At 44.2% G+C, this 24239-nt stretch overlaps 1 protein-coding gene across 4 annotated transcripts in view; it reads right to left on the bottom strand.

Annotated features, from left to right (window-relative positions):
* Positions 1-364: 364 nt before the first annotated feature.
* The window catches only part of BCL2L11 (BCL2 like 11), a 48773-nt gene continuing 24898 nt past the window's right edge, over positions 365-24239 (bottom strand). For 3 of the 4 annotated variants that reach the window (XM_055327211.1, XM_055327213.1, XM_055327212.1), the window contains 2 exons: positions 18584-18693; positions 365-4789 (listed from right to left, as the gene is read on the bottom strand). In XM_055327211.1, the coding sequence (XP_055183186.1) occupies positions 4691-4789; positions 18584-18693 (209 nt within the window). In that variant the 3' untranslated portion in view covers positions 365-4690. Of the gene's footprint in view, positions 4790-13904; positions 14031-18583; positions 18694-24239 lie in introns of all 4 variants that reach the window. The other variant, XR_008664715.1, reaches the window with a different exon arrangement.

Below are 24239 nucleotides of genomic sequence, written 5' to 3'. Positions count from 1 at the left end.
TGTTTTTTTCTTCCAAGTGGGAGACAGGATGGGATGGCAGGGAATCTGCCCTAATCACTAATCAGTGCAGAGCTGGCTCCAGTACCCCACCCTCCACCTCCCCTACCCCCCAGGTGCTGAGTCATATCTGACTATGTGGGCAGAAAAGTGTGCAGAAGGTCTTGCCAGCCACTTCAAAACTTTTAAGAGTGGTTTGCTTTTAAGTATGCTACACAGAATTGTCTTCAAGCGAGAACTCACAAAGTCTACACACAGGTAATGCATTCTGTGACTGATAAAGGGTAGAGGTGTGGGTGTGTAGATATTCATGAACAGCCAGCTGTGTCTCCACCGCTCTGTGAAACAAATCAAACAGCTCACCAAAATTAGTTGAAAGTTTTATTTATATAAACTTCATTAAGAACATAAAAGATTAAGTTTCTTAAAAAAAATCTGCAGTTATTTACAGCAGTATTGCACAAGTAAAGTGGCAATTACCCTGTCAAAATTCATCAGTGCAAAACACAAGTAAGCCAGGGAAATCGCAATACAAATGCTACATACGCTGGGTCCTAGGAAACAAGTTAGTGACGGGTCAGTATACAGACAGATCAGTGCTATTTATAAATGGGTACCTGATGAGTCCTGATACAGTAACTAGTGGTCACAGAACCTAGACATACAACTTAGGGGAGCTTCTAAAGTCTGATTCCCAAATAAAAGTAGTCAAGTTACCTAGCTGGGAGCTTGAGGATGCTTCTTGAATACAATGCCATTTGGAGAACAGGAGTCACCTCAGCTGGTTTAGCGTCACGTGTGGTCACATCCCTGCACACATGTGAGTGGGGAGTGGACACACACAGGCACCAGGCTAAATCAGCAGGGATGATAGAACCATCTACTGACATGGGACCCACTAGGAAGTCTTTCTACAGCTTCCACATTTTCACATCCAGTATCGTGGGACCCCCAATCTCTCTCCAAGCCAAGAAAGAAGCAGAAGGAAGACAACCTGAAGCAGGCTGATCAAATGTAGGAACCACACGGCTCAGGGCTGGGGGAAAAGGTGTGGGGGGTGGGGGGGCGGGGTCTGTACAATTACCATTAAGTCCACACCTCAAAGCACAGGACAGTGGTGGGTGGGGGATAATTCAACTACTACTCACCAGTTGCCATAAAGGGATTAGCGGCATGAAGTGGACCTGACATCACTCTCGAGGCAGGAGCAACCTCTCTCACCTGTCCTTTCCTCTTGCCCTGAACTCCTGGCAGCACCTCCAGAAGGGGCCTGTTTTTAGTTTTCTGAACACTGAATGGCCAGGGATAAATTTTCAATAGAAAAAAAATTGTCCCAACCTCCAATAATACTTTAATAATAGTAAAAGAGATATGGCCTGGCATTCATACAATTTGCTTCCATGAGAAGCTAGCTAGCGCTTATGGAACAGAAAGTAACTGGCTATTTCTTGTAGAATTTTGTAGCTGGCCATATTTATGGTCTCTCATCGGTGGCTAAACACAAACTGCATCATAAGGATAGCAAACCCCAAGAATCTAAATCCGCGTGACCAGAAAGACCAGGAGACAAGGCTAGAGGGCCAGCCTGGGGAAGACCGTGTGGTTCAGTCACCACCTCAGGGTTAAAGCAACTAATGGTACAGCAGGGGGGTGGGGTGAGGAGCAGGGAGGTCAACACTTTTCAGAACGTAAGACGTTAAATAAGCAAGAAATAAATATACAACATTTCTACAAGTTACAGCATCATGAAACAGTAGGACACATTACACAGAAAAAAGAATCTACAATATTTACAGTCTTCAATTCTGAAAAAGTTTAGTAAAAACAGTGATCTTTACTCATTTATGCTGTACAAAATTTTACAAGAAAGGTAAAGGAAGCACAATTGCACACAGACATTTGGCTCAGTTGGTAAGTAAAATCCTAATCTAATAAATAGTCAAAATATATACAGTATCAAGAAGGGCAAACAGGAGAAAGCTGTTCTCTACGGTGTATGATTTTTTTTAATCCAAGGGATGTCTGACCTGGTTCCTCTGAAACCCCAAAGAGAATTCTTCGTGAACTCATTTCGGGGTGGGAGTACAGGTAACTGGAAGAATTACTCATGGGATTCTTTATTATGTGTTTATTGCATTTCTGTGATAGGTCACAGGACACTTTCTACAAACCTCACGGGAGAAGAGGTGGTCAAGGCACAAAACCCGCATTCAGTTTCCAAAAAGGGATCTAGTCATTTTTTTTCCTATAAAAAGTAAAAGAAATAAAAAATAAAAATCAAAGGTCTACCATAGTAGGCACACCTTCCGCAGGGAGGCATCTTGATAAACAGATACGTACAGTACAGAGACGTCCAGTCATCTCTCTTAAGTCCTGGTGCAACATCCTGCTCCTTAATACTACAATTCATAGAATCTCTTATTTCCTCACAAGCTGCTTCCATGGCCAGCCTGGAGGCCACGAGGCCACCGAGCCGGAGGTAAACCTGCCTATGTGGCCAGCACACAGCCCTCGGGCACCGCTCCCAGGGAGCCGCAGTATCGAAGAAACAGAGTAAAGTGCTCCAGTCAGAGAGACTGGCACTGAGTACGGAGATCCTGGGGAGGGGTGGGAGTGGGGCACCCAGAACCAAATACGTCTTTGGTGTGTGTGTCCAGCAGGTCCACCACCGCCTTACAACCGTGTGGACTTTATGACCCTATAAAGGGGTTCAAGACACATCAAGAACACAAGCTGACACTCAACACAGCTTTAAAAATATTCAAGACCCCAAGAAGATTTGGGGGTGGTAAAAGAAAATTCTAAAAAAGGAAGAATATTTGGAATCAAATATCTCTACCTAAAGGAAAATGTGTATATGCTGTAGATATATATAGATATATATTTATATAGAATTATGAAGATACAAATGAAAGGACCCCCCTTAATTTAATCACGTGGAAATACTGGTCCTCTATGAGCCAAAAGCAAAACAATAGTTGTTGGCACTGATTTGTTTGAAAAAAAAAAAATCACGTTTTTCTTTTTAAAAGCTGTTTAATGATCTGAGGTTTCAAAATCTGTAAAGAGTTATAGGGTTCACGAAATGATCTCTACCTCTCCTCTTTCACCACTTCCTGATCTTTTGGGTCTCTCCAAATTGTTTAATGCCTTTGAAATGATGGGCCAACTCATGGTGACTCCATTCGCTGCATTCCTCCTAGGCAGGTGTGGAGAAAACGAGCACCCCAACAGAGGTGGATACACAAAGGATGGTCCAACAAAACCCAACTGTCCCGAGTTACGGAACAAGCCAGAGAGACATCTGTCAGAAGGCTGAGAGGTCACTTCAGATTCGTGCTCCGATGCCCAATTTTTATGGTTCTGCTAAAAGCAGAATTAAAGCCTTTATTTCAAAGTGGATTTAAGGGGAAGCAAATGTCAGGCATCAAAAGCCAGATAAACCTGGAGTTGGACAAAAAGCCTGGATGCCCAGGGAATGCTGCCTAAAGCCCCGCCCACAGCGTCCGCCAATTCCCACGAGGGCGGGAGCTCCAACACTTGCAACCCAAGGAACTCAGCTGCAAGGGGGCACATTCACCATCTGTGGCCTCGTGCTGACAATGCATCTGTGACTGGGAAAGTCTGCAACCAGAAAAGCCCACAGTGCCGAGGGGTACAGTACCTGTCTGTGCTAGTACTGCTACTCCTTCTCCCAGGACACTTGTGAATGAGGAGCCCATCAAAGGCGAAAACCAACACCAAGCACGTCCCAGTGAGTACGCTACCAAAAGACAGACCAACTGGGCTGTGGTTGACACGGGCAGATCCTAATTCACGTTCTGACCCAGTTACCTTTTATCATGAGAATACACTGGACCAAATATGTGCATCAGCGTCCGGACAGACTCGAGGAGCATCACAAGAGGAAGCAAAGAGGAATACATAAAACAGAGTTTTAAAATTTTGCCACAGATGCAATCGAATTTAAGGAGGTAAATATTTACAATCCGGAGTGGCATATCAATACAGGCTGACCACAGACCCCCCCCCCCCCGCCCCTTTAATCAGTTTCGTTTCATAAGAACTTTTTTGGTATTAATGATAAAAAAAAAAGCATGTCAAAGAGCCAATGGCAGGGAAGGGAGGGCACCATCTCATATCTCTCCCGTTTAAAAATTCTGTACAGTAATCTCTAAAAATAAACTAAGGCAGCTTTATCAATTAGCTGGCTCAGTTTCCACTGCAGAGTTTACATAATCCTCTGAGAGTAGGCAATAGGTTCTTAAAATCTTAGTACAAAAATCATTCACAAGTTGGTTAAAAAGTTTCCATTTCCTTTTTGAAAAACCTGTTCTTACTAAAGAAGGTGGAAAAAAACCCACACCGTGTGTAAACACCATTCTTGCATAAAATCCTGCTCCAAAGAACCATGATTTTTACATTAATAAAAAAAAAAAAAGAAGAATCCTCCCTCATTTACATTCACAACAAACTTCCATTAGAAATTCTGCCGTGTGGTGAACAGAAAGGGCAAGTCCACATGCAGCGCGGTGTCCTCGGAACGCGTGGGCCGGCCTCCCTGCGCGCCCTCTCGGGGAGAGAACCGCAGGCCGCCCGGCAATCAGTGGCACCCCGACACCGTGGCGCTGGGGCTTGTTGCTCTGAACAAGCGAAATGTCTGCACGCATCTGGCTCTGCAAGGAGCCCGTCGTCACTGCAATCTCCACACCAGGCGGACGATGTAACGTAACAGTCGTAAGATAATCATTTGGGGGTGGGCTTCGGCTGCTTGGTAATTATTCAAAAAGACCTGAAACAACAATAGGAAAGCTCCTTAGTTTCTCAGTCCTCGTGTTGTTCTTGGGCGGGGGATGCCTATAATTAAGCGAACAGCCCATCCCACCGTAACAGCTATGGAGGAGGGCACCCCTTTGCGAGGGCTGTGCCCTCCGCACTGGTCCTCCCCTGAGCCTGCGAGGTGGGAGTCCTCCCCCTACCTCCCCCCACGGAGGGAGAGGTCGCTGCGTAAGGAGCAGTACACTACACCACGTGATGTGCTTCTTTAAAAAGCAACCAAAAGAATGCTTGGAACCACCAAGAGAATCCCCAAATCTCTGTATGCCCCTTTAAAAACATGTATTCTTTTCTACAGGCGAGGTCATCATTGGCCAGGACTACCTCGATTGGGAAACACCATCGACCTGCGTGCAGGTGCTGAGAAAAGTCACTGGAGTTGGTGCCCTGGGGAGCGGGAGGGGTGGCGGTGGGGGCAGAAGGAGGTGAAGGAACGGTCTTCACTACCCAGGTTAATAATGTTCAAATATGTTGACTCCCGTAAGGGTGAATTTCTGGTAACTACAGTCTACTTGAGAAACCAGTGATTTGGGGTAATTTGTCCTAAGAAGCTAAATCAAGCGGAGCACTGATGCGCCGCTGTGCCTCTGGCTGCTGGTGGGTGGCTCTGCTATATAAACACTGGTGGCACAGCTCTGTGTCCACCGTCACAGACACGACGGGTCAACCCCCAGCCTCCCAACCCTTGTAGGTAGCAAAGAGCAATTAAAAATCTAAAAAAGGCCTCTTGGCCAGTGACTACCAGATGTTTATGACAAACTGAGAAACCGTTCAAGAAGGAAATTGCTAGATTAAAGGTCTCAGGGGTCCTCAGGTCTTCTGGGCGGCCTGCCTTGGAGTTCTAATCTATTCTGCAGGTCAAGTGCAAGGTATACATTCGAGCAGCGAAAGGCAGCAAGGGACACACCTGCCTCTATGCCAGGAGCTACAACCGGTTTCACAATTCAGGTCTATCCTGGTCGTTTCCTTCACGAGAGTCATCTACTCCTGAGACCAGCTCTCTGCTGTTTCGGGCTCTCCACGAGCCCTGGGCAGGTGAAACTTCCCACACGCCACCGTGGAACTGCCGGCCACCAGCAGGGCTGGGAATCTGTGTCCCCTGTCACAGGCCAACATTGCCCATAGACACCAGCTGCCAGCAAAGCCCCCCATTTGCGACTGTTTACACGAGCTCTCAAGCACTTGTCTGACAGAATGGGATTGTGATAAGGCCCGGGCATTTCCCGTTCTCCTTCCATAACCAGACTGGAGGAAATCAGCTTTCTGTAAGCGATTCCTGTACAGGCGCTCTGTAACCACAGTCTGTGATTTTTATCTGTTTTACACACAAGATTGCTTTGTTTTGATTTAACTTTCAAAATTACTGTGCTTTTTTCTGTGTGAGAATAATTTAGGGGAAGGTTAATTTTAGTTGAGCCTAATATTAATAGGTTGAAAGAGGCTTATTCAAAATAAAACCACGGCTTACTAAAATGAAGAAAGTGCATGCAGAGCTAAGCAATTACTTCAAGGTGGGAAATCGCCTGTCAGCCAGGTGTCATTGCCAGCCTCCGTGAGACCAGAGAATGGGGTCAAAAGGACACCAGCGAGGGGACAGGGTCACATCAGGGACAGATCCCCAACCGCTTACATTTAGCTAATTTTATATACCAGAACTGGCAGCGTCTGAGAGAAATCCTCCAGCCACCCTCTGAAGATATTGGGTGAATGAGGGTGGCTGTGACAGTAGTAGATCAGAGTCCCATCGTGACACAAGTCTTTTCAAGTTTTTTAGAGTTCTGCTTTTGTATCTTCAAAGTAAAGGACATGGGGTGGTGGTGGTGGTGGTGTTTAAAGGAAGCCGGGCAAGGGGCAGGGGCAGGGGCCAGGCTGGAGATTTTGGCAAAAGAAACACCTGATCCTTGACAAGCAAGAAGATGCTACATACAACTCAGGAAGGACAGGCAGACACCTGCCCTCTTGGGAAGCATAACAACATGGCACACGCTTTTAAGCCAGCGAAAAACTGCTTTTGGACAACATTCAATGGAGGAAGCCATTACGACTAAATTCAAAGGCCACGCCAGTCCCAAAAACCCTTGACGGCTGGCACAGCTGGCTGAAGCTGGCGCAGCTCAGCGTGTACGGCCCATTGCGCAGCAGCTGGAGGATGGGCAGCTCCTGTTTCCTGCAGACTCGCTGCCCTCTAGCACCTGCAGCCCTACGAATGAGCTTGTTCAGGGGAGCACACAGTATCTGTCCAGTGAAACCAGCGTGGGGCAGGTGGCATGAGAGTGCCAGCAAGTGAGGTGGCCCAGCCAAGCCCCAGCGATCAGCTCTAAGTACATTGCCATCAACACAACCAGCCCAAGATCTCAGACCTCTGGCCCCCAGAACTATGAATAAACACAGTTCTGTTGTTTAACACACTCCCCAGCCACCACCCTCCCGCCCTGCCCCCACGGTACTTTGTTACAGCAGCCCTAGCAAACGAATACACCCTCTCATGCTTAACGAACATTCTTGGTCCTTCCCTCTTTAGAAAAACAACACTTCTTAGATCAGAGTGGTGTAATGCTATTTTAATCTAACTCAGTAAAGTACTTTAGGAAGATACATTAATAGGATGCATTTGGGTAAAGGAGATTATTAAAAAAACTAAATATAAACAATTTATACATTACAGTGAACTCTTGTGTGTGTGCACACATACACATGCACACCACACAATCACAAATGCTTGAAGTGTAGGACCCCATCCTGTTGGGTCTTTTTATCACCGTGATCTAGACCAGGAACTGTATTCTTTGTGGTAATTAACTTTTATGGCCATCCCATGTGTCTAGAAGAGGATTCCTTCAACCTTCAGCTCTGACCCTCCAGAAGCCAATTTTGACAGTCTATGATCCTATCTGAGCCAGGGGCTCCTGGAGCCCCCGACTCTGAAAGCCATGTCTGCATCCATTAGATCTGATAGGCAATACCTGTGTCATGAGTAATGAGTGCAGAACAGCAATGCACAGACAGCCCAGCCTGAGGGTTACCCATGGGTGCTACCAATGGTGACAGCAGTCAGTAAGAAAGCCATTGTCACTGCCCTGCCTCTAGAATCAGGATTCAGGTCCTTACTTTACAGGCAAAGGACACCTACACATTCCAGTAAAATGGGAGACCTGTGCCAGAGCAGCATCAAGATGCCGAGGGTCCTTCCTGTAGCAAGAAAAATGCAACAGCATCTCTTCACTCTGATGAGGAGGAGCTGTACAAATAAACAGGTAACAGAACAATAGCAATACACAGTAAATAAAATGGCAGAGAAAGCAGAGGGGTAAGTGGGACCTTGGGAGAGCATGGGCGGGAAGGTGCAGAGCTGAGACAAGTTTCCCTGGTTGAGACTCAGGTACTCTTCTTGGAAGATCTGAAAAGTGTCCTTGGAGATAGTGTCAGGAACATTCAGCAAGGAATCCCCAAATAGTTCCTTTACATCCCCTTATATCCAGAGAACATGGGTTCAACCTGGGTGGCAGCTGGAGGTGGGGCTGTGCCAAGGGAATGTCCTTGAGCAGGGTCCAGGCAGACTTATTTGGGCCGACGGCATACAGGGCATACAATAGGGTGGGAGTTGGGGCACTCTGAGCCTCTATGGCCCTGAAACACATGACTCAGGCTGGGGGTGGGGCTGGGACTACTCTGTCTATAGCAGCTGAAGAGAGAGGATGACTGGATATACAGTACCAGCTGCCCTGGTGGTGTCTGCACAAGGACCATCTTCAACTTACGCTCAAGACAACCAACGCAGTATCAGAATTTAATTACATTTAAAAGCGAAAATGATTAGGGCAAAACATCCTCTCTTGCCAGTCCAGGGAAGCAGGTATGCAGATACAAAAAAGAACCCAAACTCAGGATGCCCAGAGGACTGGTCAGAGTAACCACCACACACCTGTAGAGTGCAGCTCTGGACTCGGCTTCGCTCCCCCCAGGCCGACGTGAGCCCAGCTTCTAAAAAGCCCCCCCAAGATACATCAGGCCTTCAGACTTTGTGCGCCCTAGCCTGGGGTTCAGAGGAATCACTCACCACCACCACTCAACAAAATGACATGCCACACACCTTTGCAGTCTTTGCAACAATGCTGTGGGCCAGTCTAGCTCTCCTCCACATTTCACAGATGAGGTGACGGAACACACAAGCTCACCAATACATGCTCCAAAGGCTGGGCCAAACGACTCAGTGAGTACAACACATATATACATTCAACATTACTCAAGGGAGCTGACCCATAAACACATGTGCACGGTGCAAAAAACACAAAAGTTAAGAGAGATCAGAAACAACTTCAAGAAAGAGAGACTTAGAGGCTTATCCTGGGAAGCAGGGCTAAGGTCTACTGTCAAAGAGCCACAGCTTGGCCAAGAATTTCCTGGCAGTCAAAGTAACAAGAGAAATGTGGAATGATGATCACCATCCTAGCAGAGAGCTCAACAGCAAATTCTAAGAGAGATGAACGAAAAAGCAAGGCATACTTATAGAACTCTTGAGACACAGAGCAATTTTTAAACATGTTCAAAAACCCCTTCCTTATAAAATTTCAACACAGAATACCTAAAAGGTCCTAAACCTTTTTTTTTCTCTCTTTTTAAAAGGCTGTACCTTTGAGTGATAACATATTAAAAGAGACTGAATTCTTGACTGTGAGACTCTGACAAACGGGGGAATGTCTGCTCCAGATCAGCAAGGAAGGATGTGTCACGTGAATGTCTGGATGGTGTCTGCTCCCCTAGGGGCTGATAAGGCATCTTTGGGACAGTGCTGCCATAATCAAAGGTGACAGGGTGGGTAGGGGACGGAGTATGGCCCCACTGATCATGATGGATGGAAGACCACCTCTGCCCATTCAGAACCTCCATCAATCTAAATAGTATTTTATTTTAATTTTTTAAAAGATTTTATTTATTTATTCAAGAGAAACAGAGAGGTAGAGACACAGGCAGAGGGAGAAGCAGGCTCCACAAAGGGAGCCCGACGTGGGACTCGATTCCAGGTCTCCAGGATCATGCCCTGGGCCAAAGGCGGCAATAAACCACTGGAGCTACCCAGGTTGCCCTCTAAATAGTTATTTTAAATGACAAGTGATGGAGACAAAGATCAGAGAAGAAAGGGGACTGCCACGTGGACGACCTTTATGAAGATATGGGGTGGGGGTCTTTCCACTTTGCCCCAGATCTTAGAGAGCAGGTTTGATAGCCTACTGATTTCAGGTGTCAGGCTGCTGCAGTTGCAGGGCTGCCCGGAACACCAAATTCACTTTCTATTCATCACCACGGCAACGGGGTATTTGCATAGCTTGTGCCTAGCGCTCTATGATGTCAACACAGCTGTGGAAAGGGGGCCGGGAGCCCCTCCCCCGGATGTGGTGCTCCCACTCAACCAGCAGGAGTGTGCGCTCCCACAGTACTCCCGGCTGCCACTGACCTGCTCCGGCAGTGCGGTCACAGAAAACTCCCATTTGCATGAATCCGACTCTCCATTTTTGATGCATCATTTCAAAGAAAGTGTTATAGCTCAGGCTTTTTGTAGAATAAACAATCGCTTCACAGGTTAACTTCCATTCAGGCCTGGGGTACACTGGGTTTCTTCTAGCAGGGCAGCACACCCCTCAACCAGGTAGATCTCTAACTTATCGGCTCTCAGACCTCAGACCTCAGGCTGGCTGCTGTGAAGGACCCTCTACCCTGTGCCCCAACCATCACCCTGGAGTTGCCCTGTGGCCAACCACTGAGAAGCCAGAGATGGTTCCTACAGCTCATGTGAAGCTCTAATTTTAGGAATTGGGTAAAATGCAAGTGTCAGAGCAGGAATACACCACCCCGAAATGGCCCAGCCTCAGTAAAATGCTGATGAGATGTAATGCACTGTAACCACAACCCAAACCTCTCTGCTCTGGTTCAGCTGGGATAAGTCTAGCGAAGGATGGTGAGAGACATCAGGTCAAGCCTTGCCTCGCCTCATGTGCATCTGCATTTCCTCCTCAAGAATTTAAAAAACCCCAGTCAGACTTCTGAAGTCCCCCTCTGGGCACCTGCACCTCTGAATGGTTATGTGTGAATGGCCTGGGTCCCCCTCCCTGCAAGACAGCCATGCAGGTGTGCGCACCTGCCACAGACGGATGGAGCACTTGCCGCAGGCAGGGCGAACGAACACCGTCATGCCCAGCGCCATGCCCACCCAGCCATGTGAACACACCCCAGCGACCCAGTCTCGTCTCCTGTTTGTGTACACCCAGACAGACACAGCATGCATCAGTAAGGTCCAATACAACTTGTGCCCCAGACAGAGAGTACTGAAAGGCGAACACAGTTAGTAGCATCTCTCTGAACTCTGAAGACCAACTGACACATTTCAGAGAGACACCAGAACTGCTGGACAAGAGAGGACAGCAATTTTTAGCTCCATCCCTTAATATTTGTGACCTTCACCACATCCTTAGGAGATGGAGAGAAAATGGGGGCCCTAGAGAATATGATGGATGGAGTCAGGATTCAAGGCCTCACTCCAAAGTTCTCACACTTGTTCGTGAGCCCTGCTTTCCTGTAAGGTCACGCTTTATCCCTAAGTCCTGTCAAACCTTTGCTCAGAAAACCTGCCATCAAAAAAGAAAGAAACAAAGAAAAAAAAAACCTGCCATCCAGTCACCATCACGATAATCTGAATCACGTGCTGTCTCAAAGGTCCCAGGGAGAAACATGAAGGGCGACTCTTCGATCATCTTTGATCGAAGGCTCCTGAAACCATAACACTGCACTACATCCTTCAAAGGCAAGGAAAATGCTCACTGAACCTGCAAACTGTATCACAGATGAATGATGGGCACTAATTCATTTAAGCTACTCACAACTGTTTTTGCAATGAAAACTTATTCTATCACCTCATGGGCAACTCACTAGCTCACGAGATAGGTCTAATTTTAATATTTCATATGCACATCTTCCACTACTCTTTGCTCAGACAGTAACAAAAAGTGGATTATTTTATTAACTTCTACGTTCAATTAATGAGGGCCTCAAAATGTAGTCAGAGAACACACATACCTGAGTTTATGTTCAGTTTATGCTTTTCCTTGTACCTTATCTACAGAATAATATCATAAATCCGAGAATAAGCACAGAGGATTCATGTCGTAAGAAGGATAGCAGAGGAAGATTTCAAAGTCGCATGTAGTATATGAGAATGCTAATGGGTGACACTTCCACTAAACTCTTGTTTCCATCTAGACCAGTCTGCAAGCCACCTCTCTCGCTCTACTTGGTCTGCTTTAGTGCTATACTTCAATAGGCCTGCAGCTCGGTCTATTCATGCCCACACATGCCTGGGACATGGAAGTAGGCAGTGTCAACAAAAGACATACTGTTTTCTTAGGATCCAACAATGAAAGGGTTTTCTTTCACTTCTTGGCCCATCTAGAGAATCTGACGTAGCTTTACATGCTGCTCACTGCAGTCCACAGGCAGGACATCCCCAAGTCATTGTCAACCAAGAGCAGTCTTCCTGTGCACAGAGCAACCTAGGTTGGACCACCTGGCTGGAAGGCACAGGGGAGACACACATGGGGTAGATGATGGGTCTAATTACCCCAAGAGCACAGGTTCTGATGTTCAGAAGCATCTGGCCTGTGCTTGGACTTGGACTACACCCTTGGCCCATGGCTAAGAATCCAATCCAAGTGGGCACCATTGCCTTGAGAACGGATGGTAAGCACACTGTGCTCCATGCTGCACCACTCAGCTACATGAAAGCCACTCGCCCTCTTCATAAAGCTAGAGATCCAACTTCTCCGAGAAATCTTCTTCCCTATAAGCCCACCGACATCCATGTTCCCCAGCATTCACTGTGAGCTGGAGCATGGGGAGCTGGAACAGTAAAGGGCACTATGCGGGTATAGGCATTTCAGCAACATAGGCCTTCTAGGAGTTATACTACCTCCAAGGGCTCTTGGGTTTTGCCCTGTAATATGTTCTATGTGTGCCTGCACTACTTTAATGCTTAATGACAGGTGAAAACACACCAGGGTGCTGACATTGGCCAGATCTCGGCCAATCTGAGGATCAAAATAAGCACTGAGAGTAATGGACAGTAACCTGTAGAATGAAACAGAGACCCGTAAATTTAGGTTGATGAAGGAGATGAACGTATAATGGGGAAAGGAAGTTCTTCTTTACAAACATTTTCCTTCCATGAGAGATGGAAATGTACTGACATTAGCATGGAAGATGTCCCCTTTGACCAGAGTCAACATCGCCAGTATTGAGACAGAAGGACTACCCATGCCTCCCAAAGTTAAGGGTGAAAGATACAATGTTGCCCCCTGTCGTATCCCTGCCCTAGAGCCAAAACTTGAATGTCACCATGAGGAGACATTGGACAAATCAAATTCAGGGAGAATCTATAAAAGAACTGTCCTGACCCTTCAAAAATGTCAGGGTCACCAAGCCAGGGGAATGGCTCCAAATTAATGGCATTGAAGCAATAAGACAACTAAATTTAACATGTGATTCTAAACTGGACCCTGGGCCAGAAAACAACTTTTTTTTCTCCTACTATCAAGGACATTTTTGGCATAACTGGTAAAGTTTGGATGGAGTCCACAGATTACGTAACAGTACTGTAACATTGCTAATTTCCTGATTTTGAGAATTACACTGTGGTTATGTAAGGGAAATATTCTTATTCTTAGGAAATACACATCGATGTACTTAACAGGAAAAGAACACCACACCTGTCATTTATTCTTAAAGGGTTCAGAAAATAATACGTATGCAGGTATAAAGGGGGAGAACAGTGAAGCAAATGTGGCAATGTGGTCATAACAGTGGCAGAGATAAGAGGGTTCTTTGTACCATTCTGGCAACTTTTATAGGTAAGTCTGAAATGATTTCAAAACAGAAAGTTACAAAAATACACCAGACCTGGAGCAGTTGAACTTACCAGACCAGAGGGGGACATGGGTCACTCTGCCCTGGCAGGGTCGTTTGGGGGCAATTACATGGAGTCACAAAAGAAAAAGGGGGAACATGCACTGGGACTTTGCGCTCACCTGTGCCTCTCTCACCTCCTCCTTCAAGGATTCAGACTCCAACAGCTCCGTGTCATACGCTTCCCCACTGCCCTTAAGTGGACTGAACACATGACAACTACACGACACCTTCCTCTATTGCTCTAACTGAAAAAATGGGAAAATATCCTGTCAGGCTTCGAAAGGCTCATGGCAGTAAAAGACCAACACTTTAGAAAAGGTACTATAATAGTTTTAAGCAAATAAAGACACTAAATATTTAAAGTGCTAAAAATCCATTATAAAGCAACCATTATAAAGCAAGGTGGGGATGCACGCCACTCACCAAGAAGGAACTCCCCCCATGGAGACAGCAAGTGACATGAATGCATGACTTTCCACTATGGCCTCCCATTTCCTCCCCAGATTTCTATCCCCGGTATTCAACAACAGACCAACCAGTGACACTGCAGACTATGAATTATTTTTAACCAACAATAGCAAGACAGGTTGTCGGTAGTTTTGGGGGTCACGGTGTCACAATTTAGAGTCTGGTGTTCTGAATGGGCAATTAATAAAATCTGGAGAATGTATTTGCCTTCATTAGAGAAAAATCAGGTTATAAGCTAGAGTCTGTCCTTCCACCTCTCCCAACATCCCCAGCCTACTAGGAAAGCTAGAGTCCCTGAAATTATTAGTGACTGCATTTTCCCATTGGCTCATTATTTTTAAAGAGATACAAAATAAGGTTTATATAACCAGAAAATAGTGTGATACTGCAAGGAAATTAACTTACGTTTATTTTACCAGAAGCAGTAAGAACAAAGAGGTCGCATCTCATTTGAATAAATAGATACGGTCATCTCAAATGTCCTCTTAAACATTACAGTGAAGTAACACTGGGAGAAGACTAGGGGAAGAAGGATGTAATCCACTAGATGCTGTTCTCTCACCTCCCATGGACAGACAAGGTAATGAACATAATCCCATAGTATGTGTCCCATTTGCATGTGACTAGAACCATCCACCTAGATGGCCTATGCTTTGCACCAACCACCATGCCACACTTGGCCCATGTCTTAATGCTGACCACACAGGCCACCATGGAGGTGCATCAACCAGGTCCATCTGGACAGGCCCAAGGGGAAACCTTACAAAGTCACTGATACCTCATGTAAGTTTAAAGAGAAACATACACAATATCCTCACAAGACATCTAGCTCTGTGGCCAAGGCCCTGGTCTAATCCCTGAGAATGGAGCTATGTGGGCTCATGTTGGCATCCAGAGTTTCTGGGCTCTGAAGGCATGAGGGTCCACAGCTTCCTCTTTCTTGGGCAGCCCCATCCAGTTCTGGGCTAAGGACATCTATAAACCCCTTCAAGATGGAGAAAGAGGCAGGTCCAGCATGCCTGTCAGTTTGCTGCTTAGGCTCACCCTGAGAGGCCACTCCGCCATCTTTTCCTGCTTAATGATGGACATGCCCCCCAGCCTCCCACCCCAGCATGAAGTCATCACGAATGCACTGGGGTCTTGCTTCCGACCAGTCTCTCCTGGTCACTAAGACGGTCAAGTCCAGTCACACACAGGAACACTGAAATCTCTTCAGGGAAACCAAGGGAAAGGAGCTGGGGGGTAGAGGGAGAGTAACTATGGTGGCAAATTATGAAACAGTCAACTTTGCAAAAACAATTACCATTTCAGGGCCAGGCTGAGAAGGGATTTATACACCAGGAATGTCAGAGGTAGGATGTTAGATATTCTTGCCAGCTCAAGATGGCCACATGAGAAATTCCTAAACCTATTCATAGATGTTACAATTCTCATTTAATAACAGAATCACACTATAGCATATTTCCCATCAAATATACATGCATGCACATGTGTGCATACACACATGTGCGCGCGCACACACACACATCCCCCATAGGAAGGTCTGAAGAGGATCCAATGTGAATTTTCAGAACATCCCTGGCTCCCTCACAGAGACCCTATACTAAAGGAATAAAGGAAAGACCCTCTGCCAATGGGAAGATGTCTCCACGTGTTTCTAAAAAAAGCCGAGAGGCATCGTATGGACAGTAAAACAAAGGGACTAAAGGCAATTAACAGGTCTCATTCATTAACAGCGACAGCTAGCTAAAAGACAGACTAATGTTTAAAGCAGGACACTGCTGAGTGAAATAAGTCAATCGTAGAAGGACAAACATTATATGGTCTCATTCATTTGGGGAATATAAATAATAGTGAAAGGGAATAGAGGGGAAGGGAGAAGAAATGGGTAGGAAATATGAGAAAGGAAGACAGAACATGGAAGACTCCTAACTCTGGGAAATGAACTAGGGGTGGTGGAAGGGGAGGTGGGTGGGGGTGGGGGTGACTGGGTGGCAGGCACTGAGGGGGGCACTTGACGGGATGAGCACTGGATGTTATTCTCTATGTTGGCAAATTGAACACCAATAAAAAATAAATTTGTTATTAAAAAAAATAAAGCAGGACACGAATACTGGGGTATTCTAAGCATGACTTCTTCCAGAAAAGAAAAAAAGTGAAAAAAATCTTAAAGAGATGCTTATATGAAGCTGTAACATTCAGGAAAAAAAGGAGCCAGCCAGGCAACACCCTTTTTGAACTTGGCCACAGTAACTTCTTGCAAGATACATCCATGAAGGCAAAAGAAACAAAAGCAAAAATGAACTATTGGGACTTCATCAAGATAAGAAGCTTTTGCACAGCAAAGGATACAGTCAACAAAACTCAAAGACAACCTACAGAATGGGAGAAAATATTTGCAAATGACCTATCAGATAAAGGGCTAGTTTCCAAAATCTATAAAGAACTTATTAAACTCAACAGCAAAGAAACAAACAATCCAATCATGAAATGGGCAAAAGACATGAATGAAGAGAAATCTCACAGAGGAAGACATAGACATGGCCAACACGCACATGAGAAAATGCTCTGCATCACTTGCCATCAGGAAAATACAAATCAAAACCACAATGAGATACCACCTCACACCAGTGAGAATGGGGAACATTAACAAGGCAGGAAACAACAAATGTTGGAGAGGATGCGGAGAAAAGGGAACACTCTTACACTGTTAGTGGGAATGTGAACTGGTGCAGCCACTCTGGAAAACTGTGTGGAGGTTCCTCAAAGAGTTAAAAATAGATTTGCCCTACGACCCAGCAACTGCACTGCTGGGGATTTACCCCGAAGATACAGATGCAATGAAACACTGGGACACCTGCACCCCGATGTTTCTAGCAGCCATGTCCACAATAGCCAAATTGTGGAAGGAGCCTCGGTGTCCATCAAAAGACGAATGGATAAAGAAGATGTGGTTTATGTATACAATGGAATATTACTCAGCCATTAGAAAGGACAAATACCCACCATTTGCTTCAACGTGGATGGAGCTGGAGGGTATTATGCTGAGTGAAGTAAGTCAATCGGAGAAGGACAAACAGGGTATGTTCTCATTCATTTGGGGAATATGAATAATAGTGAAAGGGAATATAAGGGAAGGGAGAAGAAATGTGTGGGAAATATCAGAAAGGGAGACAGAACATAAAGACTCCTAACTCTGGGAAATGAACTAGGGGTGGTGGAAGGGGAGGAGGGCGGGGGGTGGGGGTGAATGGGTGACGGGCACTGAAGGAGACACTTGACGGGATGAGCACTGGGTGTTATTCTGTATGTTGGTAAATTGAACACCAATAAAAATTAATTTATTAAAAAAAAAAAAAGGAGCCAGCAGACCAGTGACACAGTAAGAGAGAATGATAGTTACAATTATAGCTTTTTCTACAAAAGAAGATGTATCTTCTTTTTGGATGAGTCAACAGAAAGATCCTCATACTTGATTGTTTGAAAAAGTGTAAAACAAGCCAAAATTACGTTCTATCACACATCTGCTGGTGCATCCTTTACAAGAAATACTCACATATGCTCGTAACCGCCCTGACTTCCAGAGTTCAAGCCTATATATTTTGAGATGTTTTCCATGGGCAAAAGGTGTCCAAACGGTAATGTCTACTGCCCCAATAGGCAAAACCAACAAAATATACTGTGTCTACAGAAAACAAAGAGCAGTTTTTTTCTTTTTAACCAATAGCACACCTCAAAATTTAAGTGGCAGTCAATTTGGCATATACAATTTTTATACCCTGGATCCCAGACTATTGGTTAATGGCCTCCTGAGAGAACTCAAGGACAGAGCATGGACTAATGGGCAATAGCTCTCCTGCTCTGACTCATCACCTGCCAAGCTCCAGGCTCACCATTACAGGACTACTGCGGGCATTGCCCCCTCTGGCTGAGCGAAAATGGCAGTTTTAATAGGTTTTTAACTTTGACCCCAACTGCCCAACAGGAACGCAGAAACCCTCTATACAGATTGAAAACTATGCTACTATTTATGTGGGAATATGTCAAGGCATATCACTAACCCCTTTCTTAGCATGAATGCTTTAAGGTCTTTGCTCACTGAAATCCCTCTGCAACCTTGTACTATATTCTACTTAATTACCATCATGTAAATTCATCCATAAAACGTTTTCAAATGGAAAATGGACAAGGAGAAACACTGGTAGGTCACATATAGGTAATACCTTGCATTTCCAGAATAAGTATGGAATTTTTACTAGTAACCTTAAAGAAAAAAAAATTGTGGGGAGGGCGAGGGTGTGAGGAGAAGTAGTAAATAAAACATCATTACCCTCCTTGGGTAATATGCATTAAATTCGTCTCCAATACGCCGCAACTCTTGTGCAATCCATATCTCCGGGCGCATATCTGCAGGTACAGCCTGAGACTGCCTCATGGAAGCTGCAGAACAAACAGAACAAAAATCATGTTGTTTTTCATAGATCATTGAGCATGTTCAAAAGTAAGTTTCTAGAAGCAAGCTCTTCTCACACATTCTTGTTTTGTTTTTGGAATCTCCCTAACTTCCAGGACTGTGCACTATATTATGGTGGCAGGGTCTGCTACCCCAATTTGCTTAGAAAGTAACAGATAAGAACAACTTACTTTTTCAAAACTGGAGACTCAGAATTGCAAAACTTAAAAATGTCCCAGCCGCTTAATTACATGCTTCCATTTCAAGAAGATAAATTAACACCAAAATGGTACAATAAAAATCACCAAAAAAAATAAATAAATAAATAAAAATTCATACTTGAAACACATAGGAGAATATAAAAATTTAGGTTGTCAGTAAAATAACTGATTCTAATACAAGGTGGAATTCCTAGGGAAATTTCAAACATCATAATAGAAATAGGAGATGAAGTGGTTGTCCTATTTAAAGCTATAAAATGGGGACGTCTGGGTGGCTCAGCGGTTGAGTGTCTGCCTTCAGCTCAGGGTGTGATCCAGGGTCCTGGGATTGAATCCCACATCGGGCTCCCTGCTGGGAAGCCTGCCTCTCTGTCTCTCATGAATAAATACAAATCTTGAAAAAAATAAAGCTGTAAAATGAGGGAAAATCTGAGAAACAGCATGCTACGTGAAAGCTCGTTTCTCTTTCTTTCTTTCTTTTTTTTTTTTAAAGATTTTATTTATTTATCCCGGAACTCCAGGATCATGCCCTGAGCCACACAGGTGTCCGGGAAAGCTTGTTTCTACGGGGATAGGTACAGTGACAGTCTTCACAAGTGCTACCATGTAGCCAGATGAAGGCATACTTGTACGATTCATCTCAGTATTAACGCAGCCAATAAGGGTGGATTCAAGTCTGCAAACCTCCCATGGAAAGAAGAAATGTTTTGGGTGAAGGAGTAAAGGCATTTTTGAAAGTAGAAAAAAGAGGGACCTTTGGTTTTTCATTGTCACTAGCATTCATGTCCAGTCCACTCATCCGTTTGTTGATGAAACCATTTAAAAACCATGTGAATGGCTAAAAATGAAGCAAAAAATGGGAGCTGTCAGAAGATCTCACTAGAGCCAGGAAGACAGCATCCTCCCCATTCAGGACAGAACAGTTCAGCATTGTGGGCTCATGAAAAGAAATGAGGTTCCTGGGCTTGTGATGTGTTAACTTTACTGTTCGAGTGGGCCACGCTGCACTCCCAATTAAACACACGTGTTATGTTCTGACCACGGCAAAATGTTTAAAAACCCACAATGATCAGATTTCACAATACCATACATATGGCTGTTTTGTATTTTTGTAGAAATACTTTGTAGGTGGGGTTTCTAAATTTTATCATTATATGTAAAACTGATGTTGATTCATAGCTCTATGAAAGCACTTAAAAGTGTACTCTAAAAAAAGCCTAATAAACTGAGTTTTTACCAAGTCTTCTCAAAACTCTTTACCCCATCTTCTTTGCCCAACTCCCACCCAAATGAATCCAACAATAATCCCCCCCCACAAAGAGTGCCCGAGAGAGGGTGGGCACTGAGTGTGTGGGTGTACGTGGATGCATGTATGTGTGTGTGCACAAAGAACACACATGGATCCTCTCCAAAATTATCTGTGCTCTGTGAGTAAGCCAAGGGAAGATTCCTAAAGGAAGCCCTGGGGGAGAACATGAAGGCTGACCACAGAGAAGCTTCTAGGATAAGCCAGGTATGTACCCTGAATATACCCATCAAATAAAAAAATTACTTTGGCTGTATCTTTGCCACACAAATATTTTTATCATTACTCTGTAAAAGCCTATAAATATTAAGTTTTAAATGGCTAAAACTGGCAGAACACAAATTTTCAGGGTAGATGTGATGCCAGGTGATGATGTAATAGTTCATTTCCTTCTCATTAGTTTATAGCACTTTCAAGATTTAGTCTGTCAATAACAGCAATCATTACTATTCTTTTTATACTATCAGCAATCAGGTGGGTTTTTTCCCCCAACTTCAGAAGCGTTAAAAAAAAGTCAACTCACCCTGAGAAAAGAAAGCTCTTTTCTTAGAATGCCTACTACACATCAGAGCCTGCAAGGTTTCGTGTGTTATTTCACGCCATCCTCCTAACTTGCCCTGCAGGGAGATGCCAGGTGACCAGCAGGACACCGTGTGGCCACTTCAGAGCTACCACCACATACTTCTTCTGGGCTTCAGAGCTCTACCTGTTTCTCATTATACAAGGCTCTCTTGAGAGTAAACTGCTTTCAGGGATGCCTCATTGGCTCAGTCGGTGGAGCATGTAACTTGATCTCGGGAGTTGTGAATTCACACTCCATGCTGTGTGTGTAGAATTTACTTAAAAAATAAATTTTAAAAAAATGCGTAATCTATTGGCTTTCAATTCTAGAGTCAGAAATGAAAATCATACCAACTGTCCAAAAAATGTGTGAAATACAGATTATGTGTCTTATAAAAATGGTAGACAAGTTAAAAACTGCAGGCAAGGTATCCAGTATTTAATCAATCAACATATTCACTAATATACCCAATGAATTTGAATGTCCATATGCTAGACACTCTTCTAGGAGATGATCTGGATATGGCAACCAAATAGGCCAAGCCCTGCTTCCGGGGAGTTTACATTCTTGTGGATTAAATTTCAACATTTAAATGGTAAATTTTTCTGGACTTGACACTTTGATTTTATTTATTTATTCATGAGAGACACACAGAGAGAGGCAGAGACATAGGCAGAGGGAGAAGCAGGCTCCCTGCAGGGAGCCCGATGTGGAACTCGATCCTGGGACTCCAGATCACGACCTGAGTGGAAGGCAGACGCTCAACCCCTGAGCCACCCAGGCATCCCTGGACACAACATTTCTAAGTGAACTTTATACCTGTTGTAACATGAAACAAGAATAACTCCCCCAGTTAATTTCCCCCCAAACCATAGATGAGGTCTACTGCATTCTATTTAACACCCTCACTTTACTTACTGTGTGTGTGGTTTAGAAGGTTCTTCCTGGCTTATGCTTGGGCTGGCAACCATCAAAGGAGCCAGTCTGTGTCAGAAGTCGGCTGATCATCAAACTAGCACCTAGTGAACATGTCAGCCTAGCCAGCAGCTAAGAAGAAAATATGGACTCTTGGTGGCCAAATCCAACTTGTCCATCTTAGAGATAAAGGCTCTGCTATATTTTGGAAAAGGAGGCAAAGGAGGTAAGTAGATGTTTCTTCCCCGAGAAAAGAACAGTTCAGTCGCTTAAACAAACATATAGATCCAAATATATCCAAAAGGTGTGTGGCAGTGAGACAAAAAGGGTGGGAGAGCCTGTGGGAGGCCCAGGAGACCCAGGAGGCCGCCCACTCACAAGTTCCCTAGGCAACTCTGGAGCAGATGCTGCACAGACCAGACCCCGAGAACACTGAGCAACAGGCAAGAAAGAGACCTTGGGGACATCCTGGAATTTTAAGTAACCAAAGATAACAGATTAGACCAGGCTAAGCATACACAAACTGATGAGAACAACAGATTAGAGATATCTAACTGTACGTAGGTATATATTTTTGTTTGCTGACTTAGAAAAATAACAATACAATATAACCAATAATAAAAATATAAATTAACTTTTGCCTAGGAGACGGATCTGCCTGGACTACTCTAACACAGCATATGTCACCATTTGGCTTTTGAAAAACTGGGTTTTTTTTTTTTTTGTTCTTGTTCCTTTAATCTATAAAGCTACAATACATGACCATCATTTATCCTGCAGTAAAACCTACCTAACATGTACACAAAATAGACAGTTATAAAGTAAGATTTAAAACAAAAATTCTATTTGGAATATTTTAAAAGGTATCCTATTCCTATATTTTTAAACATATTTTTAATTTATTTATTAACAAGAGACACACAGAGAGAGGCAGAGACATAGGCAGAGGGAGAAGTAGGCTTCCCATGGGGAGCCCGATGCAGGACTCAATTGCAGGACTCCAGGATTACAACCTGAGCAAAAGGCAGACAGACGCTCAACCACTGAGCCACCTGTGTACCCCCTATTCCTGTATTTTAAAAAGATAGTCTTAATCCCAGTCCACTGCATGTTTCAACATAAATTTCAAAGATGATTTCTGAAGTGATAAAAATATCTTCCCTTTTGGGGGTAGAGGACACTTTTCTTAACTTCACCACTAGTTTCATCTTAGTGACTCGTATTTGGTCTCATGTCACAGGAGAAGAAACCAGAACAGAAAAATGCGTCTGGTTGGCCCTAGAGAAACAGCCCCACGGTAGTGCTGGTCAAAGCTCAAATTAATTTGCTTAATTCTGTGCCACTGTCACCCAGAGAATGAACCACCAGAATGGTGAATCCACAGTATGGTCTTCCAAAGGTGTACCTGAAGCAGGTGGGGCTCAGAGTCAGGGAATATTCAACATACTGGTCTCCCCTTATCATTCTACCCAGATACTGATCCAACTACTCCCTTTATAACAATTTAGTCCACCTATCAAAAAGATAACTTACATTTACATTTATATTTCTGGCCTATCAATATCAAACATACATATTTTACTTTCTAACCCGTAATATATTCCACAACCATAAATATGGATACTTGATCAATAAAATGTGCCTTTGAAACAAAAATTCTTTATGTCTAGTCAGGAAGATAAAAATTTTAACTTATAAGGCAATGAACGTAAAGAATTCTTCAAAGGGAAAATGCTGGTGAGGCGTATTTTTTGTCCACAGAAAATGTAGTTTCTGCTTTTAAGAATTCATTTCTCACTCGATAAGCTTGACACTAAGACTCTGGGGTGGGGCGGGGGGAGAATAAAACAGACAGTGATCTAAATGTAAAACCACTCCACAGCAGCAACCTAAAGCCCACGGAAGGCCAGCTCCAATTCTGCAAGCACCAGACTTAGCTGGGGGAATCTGCTAGGTCCAGATTTTCTAACCAAAGCCACCAATTCTGTCAAAACTGTGAGATGATAAATGAAGTTTCATCGGAACTCTCAGAAACAATTTTTTTGAGATTCAGAATTTACTGGTAACAGTATTTGCTATAGAAAAAAAAAATACTGAGCTCTAATTAATTCACTTTTCCATACCACTGTGGGGGGAGGGGGGACGGATGGAAAGGAGGACAATTTTAATGTCAAAGAACTTTGAGTTGTGAAAAGACCGTTCTGGTTCAGCTACAGAACATTTTCCAACCCATATGGTAATTTCAAATCTTAAGAAGCTCAGCAATTGAAAAAATTAATGTCGTGGTTAAGTGGCTGATAGTGAAATCAGGCTGGGGCTTTCAGAAAGGGCTTTCTGTAGTACTGCCAGCTAGGGTGGGAAAATGAAAAAAAAAAAAAAGAGAGAGAGAGAAAGGTCGTCAATTCATAATGAACTCAATGTCAGCCAAACCAAACCTCATTTTTCTTGAACACCCATTTTTCTTGAACACCCAACTGCCTCCACCTCACTGTCACCAACAGCAGGTGTCAAAGAAACAGAGGTTCCATT

This window comes from Nyctereutes procyonoides, unplaced genomic scaffold, assembly GCF_905146905.1.
Source record: "Nyctereutes procyonoides isolate TBG_1078 unplaced genomic scaffold, NYPRO_anot_genome, whole genome shotgun sequence".
NCBI classification, from domain to species: domain Eukaryota; kingdom Metazoa; phylum Chordata; class Mammalia; order Carnivora; family Canidae; genus Nyctereutes; species Nyctereutes procyonoides.
Note: the sequence above shows the minus strand (reverse complement) of the source record. Positions and strands in the feature narration are given on the sequence as shown.